The sequence below is a fragment of the Penaeus japonicus genome, unplaced genomic scaffold, assembly GCF_977035675.1.
Source record: "Penaeus japonicus unplaced genomic scaffold, GWHDUDI00000001_assembly GWHDUDI00000017, whole genome shotgun sequence".
NCBI lineage: Eukaryota > Metazoa > Arthropoda > Malacostraca > Decapoda > Penaeidae > Penaeus > Penaeus japonicus.
The window spans coordinates 5581988-5586987 of record NW_028234419.1 but is presented as its reverse complement, the minus strand read 5'-3'; the positions used below and the strand labels follow the sequence as shown (position 1 = coordinate 5586987).

Genomic DNA, 5000 nt, shown 5'->3' with positions numbered 1-5000 from the left:
AAAATATGTTGAGGGAATCCGTAATTGGGGATGAGAGCTAGAAGGAAAAGGAATGTAGACGAGGCGTATAAGAAAAAAGAAACACTAATATTATATTAGTTTTTTCCATAGTGAAGGAGGAGTACAAGATGGATTGTCAGATACATTAAATCTTCGATCTTTCTGGAAGCTCATTGTCCTAGATTCACGAAATCCATATGATTTACTCAACACTCAACCTTTTTACTCTTTTCTTTTCTAAGATCTCGTGAATATAAATCCAGTGAATCCTCGATATTCCTGCGATCTTCAGGAGGACGTGCTATGGAGAAGACACGGAAATGAAGGATTTATAACCTCGAAATCTCGAAAACAGAAAAGAAAATAAATCTTGACTGAATCTCTCAAAAATCAAACGCAAATAGAGATGTTAAAAAAAAGAAAAAAAAAAAAAGGGGGGGGGGGGAACCAAAAGAGTAGAACCCTGGTGACATCCCGAAGCACCTCAGGCATCATTTCTGTTGCATTATCAGGTTTATGTCGAAGCTTAGTTGAACACGAAGGGGGAACGCCGAAGACTCCTTAGGATCTCCAGGAAAAAAAGGCACGTGTACTCTCCCTCCCTCTTCCTCAAACTCCCACTCGCATCCTCTCATCGTTTTATACTCCGTTTTTATTTATGCTCTTGTCAAATCGCAACTCTCTCTCTTTCTTTCCTTCTCTCTCTCTCTCATAATACCGCATTTACTTAGTCTTTCCCCTTCTCTCTCTCTCCCTCCCTTCCTTCCTGTCTCTCTCTCGACTCACGCTCCTCCACCATCGCTCGTTCTACTTCCATACCGTTCCTCTCTTGCTCTCTCTCTCTCGTTTTCTCTTTCCCTCTCTTTTCCCTGCGTTCCTCTCTTCCCCTCTTTTCTCCTCCCTTTCTCTCTCCCCCTTTCTCTTTCCCTCTGTTTGCCTGTCCTTCCCTCTCTCTCCCTCTCTTTCCCTCTCTTCCCCGAGGAAGGAGGAAGGAGGGAGCAGGAGGCTGGGCCCGCCGCCGTAGGCATAGACCTGAAAATAATTTGGGCGGTCACTGCAGCGCGCGCTATTTTTGACATGGGCGGCCTCGCGCGCTGTGATTGGGCGGCGCGGCGACGGCGCAGAGGCGCTGTCGGGCCCTGGCGCCGCCAGCCTCTGCTCGCCCTCACTCGCCACCACCGCTCCGCCTCGGCCACCCCGCCACGCCGCGCAACCACACCACCACACAACCACACGGCCTCGGCCCCCACCACCATCACCACATCCACAAACCACTACATCACCTCCGTCACCGCGGGCTGGCCTCAAGCTAGCCGCCTCCAGGAGCGCCACGGGAATGTGGGGAAGGCGACGCCCCCAGCGTTCCACCGACCTGTGCCAGTGTGAGACCCGCTAGTGCGACCAGACGACGGCAGTGCCTGGGCCAGAGCACACGCCGTGATGGCCCCTGACTCAAGATTACTTACACCCTTCGTCACCATCTCCTCTTCCTCCTCCTCCTCCTCCTCCTCTTCTCCGCCCTCCACTTCGTCCCCCTCGTCCCCCTGCCCTCCTCAGCCGCCGCCGCCTTCTTCACCTTCCTCCTTACCGCGTCCTTCTGCCCCTCCTCCCTCCCGACCTCTGTCGCCACACACGTCCCGTCTCATAGGAAGGGAAGGCCTCGTCATATTGGCCCCCTCCTCCCTCTCCTGCCCCTCCCCTGCCACCTACACCTCCACTATCAAATCCCAACCACAGTTACAACAATCAATATCAACCACAACCTCCTCCTCCTCCTCCTCCTCCTCTTTTCAGTCTTCGTCTCCTCCACCTCTCTCATCTCCCTCATCTCCTTATCCTAAGTCTACCTCCCCCGCGAAAACCTCATCAAAACTCCCTCCCTCCACCTCCTCCTCTTTGTCCTCGTCCTGCTCACCTCTCTCCGCTTCGTCCTCATCCACATCGTCATCCCTTCCATCCAGTTCCTCCGAAACATCCACATCTACGTCTCTTCCACCTACGTTGTCCCACTCCTCCTCCTCCTCCCCCTCCTCTTCCTCTTCTCCCTCCTCCTCCTCCTCGTCCTCCTCCACCTCGCCGCCCGTGAGCAGCAGCGAGTCTTCCACCTCCACTTCCACCTTCAGCTCAACTACCTCACCCACCTCATGTTCCTCCACCAGCGGCGAATTCAGCGTAGAACGACAATCTCCCACCCGCGAACACCAGCCCGTTCAACGATGGTCGTTTTGGCCCCTCGTTCTTCTTATCGTCTGTCTTCCAAAAGGTAATGTGTGGCGAGTCTATATGTTTTCGGTAATCACTTTTAATTTTCTATTATTATGATTTTTTTATATATTTTTTCAACCCCCTTTTTTGACCCCCTGATCCACTCTCATCCTACCTCTTCCTTTATCGCCCCCCCCCCTGCAGACCCCTAAAAAAAAGAAAAAAAAGAAAAAAAAAACCCTTCCTTACAGCAGGCCTCTGTCAGTTCCTCCCTCTGCAGGTGTTTTTCTTCAGGTGAACTCCGAGAAGAATATGGAGGTGACGCCCCCTCCCCCCTCCCTTCTTCTACCTCCACCACCTTCTCCTCAGCCTGGGAAGACACTGTGGACGAGAGAGAAAACAAACAAAAAAAATCTATATAAAATCTTGACACTGAAATATATTGAACCTGATGTGCATATAAACATGTCTTAAAAAAAGACTTGCCACAATGGTGCATGGAAGATTGTGGTGTAAAAACACAATAAACACTTATAAAAAAACAATACTAAAACATAAACTAAAAGTGAAAAAACACTAAAAAATAATAATAAAAATAAACCAGTGAAATAAAGGTGCTAACGGAAATAAACGCGCCTAATAAAGTGCTTGATAAAAGGTGTGGTCAGCTACCATTACTGTCTTCCATAAATATTCATTTCACATACAAGGAGATATGTTCATTTTTTCAGCATTTGAAAAAAAAAAGAAAGAAAGGTAATGTATGGTGCTATTTTCCAGGTATTGATTAATGTAATGACTTTTCTTCCGGTGTTACAAATATTTGTTCTTCTTCTAGTACCATACCTAGAACCATACCTAGTACCATACCTGTACACTGTTTAGCATCGGCAACCAAAATGCCTTTTTTCATCTTTTCTTTTCTTTTCTGTTCTTTTGACTTTAGTTTCAACGATAACAATGTATTTCACTGCATGTATAAACTTCCCTATAACATGTAGATCGAATCTAAAACTAACGTTATGATAGCAAACGTATTGTATGTCCTTGAATTGTGTATCTAAAACTTGTATATTCTTAGTATATGATTATTAATGTTGATGTTTTGATATAACATGAACTTACAAACAATGCTCACTGCAATCAATATTTTCTATGAAATAACTCCTTATTCTTCTTATATTTACATTTTACCTTTGGATAGATACAAACTAATCAAAAGGATAAAGAATAATTTAGTAAATTTCTTTGTTGTTGGATGAGAAGGGGGGTAGGAGAGGGGGAGGGTAGTAAAGGGTGGGCATAGGTGGTTTTAGGATTGATGAAATTTTGAAAATTTTGAAAATCTATCCTAATTAAAAGCTTCTATCTTAAGTTCCCATGTTTGGATACACGAGTCATATAGTGTGGTTTGATCTCTACTGCTAGATTGATATAAAAGAATCAATTAAATCATTAAGTTACAATTACCTGACATATCAAATAAAAAGAATGACAAGTCTCTACTTTAGATTATAGATTTTTGTAAATGAAATATTCAGATTTAAACGTGTGGAATTAGCAGCTGAACTTTTATGATAAAATGAGACTTTGTTTCCTTGATCTGCAAAACATGTATATGTATATATGCGTACAGCTACGCATAAAGGTTATGCTAATACATGCAATATTGAAGTATTGGTTATGTATCACATTTCTAATAAAATTCGCAACCTGCACGCACACTCACACATACACACACACACACACACACACACACACACACACACACACGTACAAAACACACACACACACACACACGAATACACATAAACACACATACATACACACACATAAACACACATATACACACACATGCGCACGCGCAGAAAAACACACGCAGCGCGCGCACGTGCGTTTATTTCCGAGAATGTGATGACACACAGGTGTGTGTGTGTGTGTGTTTGTGTGTGTGTTTGTATGTATGTCTGTATGTGCGTGTGTGTGTGTGTGTATTTGTGTGTTTGTGCGCGCGCACGCATGTGTTTGTATATATCAATGAGGAATTTAAAGTGTTATTTAAACAAAAAAACAGAAAACATTACTTCATTGAAATGAAATACGGGAATACATTTCGCTAAGTTGAATAAAATTTCAATTACTCAAGCGAACCCTATGAAAAATAATTTACGAAACAAGATTAGTCAAACCTGCGCCAACTTGACATTTTTCACTGCAAATTTCGCAACAAAAGCTGCATGCAGATGCCTAGATTAAGAGGCATTGCAATGATAGTGTTCTCGTAAGGGGAGATTTTTAAGGGAATTGTGCAATATCTTTTGCAATTGATAACTTTAAATCGATCATTTTGGATTTTGAAATGAACAAAACCAGAGGGAAAAAAGTTTATTATTATCCATCACCAACGATGTATAATTTCCAGACTATTTCGCTCCTCAGCATCGCCCAAGAACAAGATAAGATTTCTCTGAATCCGAGAAAACGCGAAAAAAAAAAAAAAACGTTTTAAGGCAAAACCCGCTTCGAGATATGACTCTCAAGTAGGGAACTGTCTAATGAATCTTAAATGAATAATAAAATAATGATGAACAAAAATTATAACAATAATGATAAAAGAACAAAAAGATAGCAATCACATCAGATAAATAAGATAAAATAAAAAAATGCTTAAATATATATGGGATATGCTTTCCCTATCTCTCGTTTGGGAGAGGAACGGCATCTTCTCAGCATCTTCCGGTGCGCGTAGGAACAAGGAACAGGTTCTCGGTTGCTTTCGATGCCCACCCGATGGC

General features: G+C 43.3%; 1 protein-coding gene across 22 annotated transcripts in view; it reads left to right on the top strand.

The window, feature by feature from the left end:
- Positions 1-1440: 1440 nt before the first annotated feature.
- nAChRalpha6 (nicotinic acetylcholine receptor alpha6) overlaps positions 1441-5000 on the top strand; it is a 336668-nt gene continuing 333108 nt past the window's right edge. For all 22 annotated transcript variants that reach the window (XM_086545888.1, XM_086545879.1, XM_086545886.1 and 19 more), the window contains exon 1: positions 1441-2263. In XM_086545888.1, the coding sequence (XP_086402014.1) occupies positions 1441-2263 (823 nt within the window). The remainder of the gene's footprint in view (positions 2264-5000) is intronic.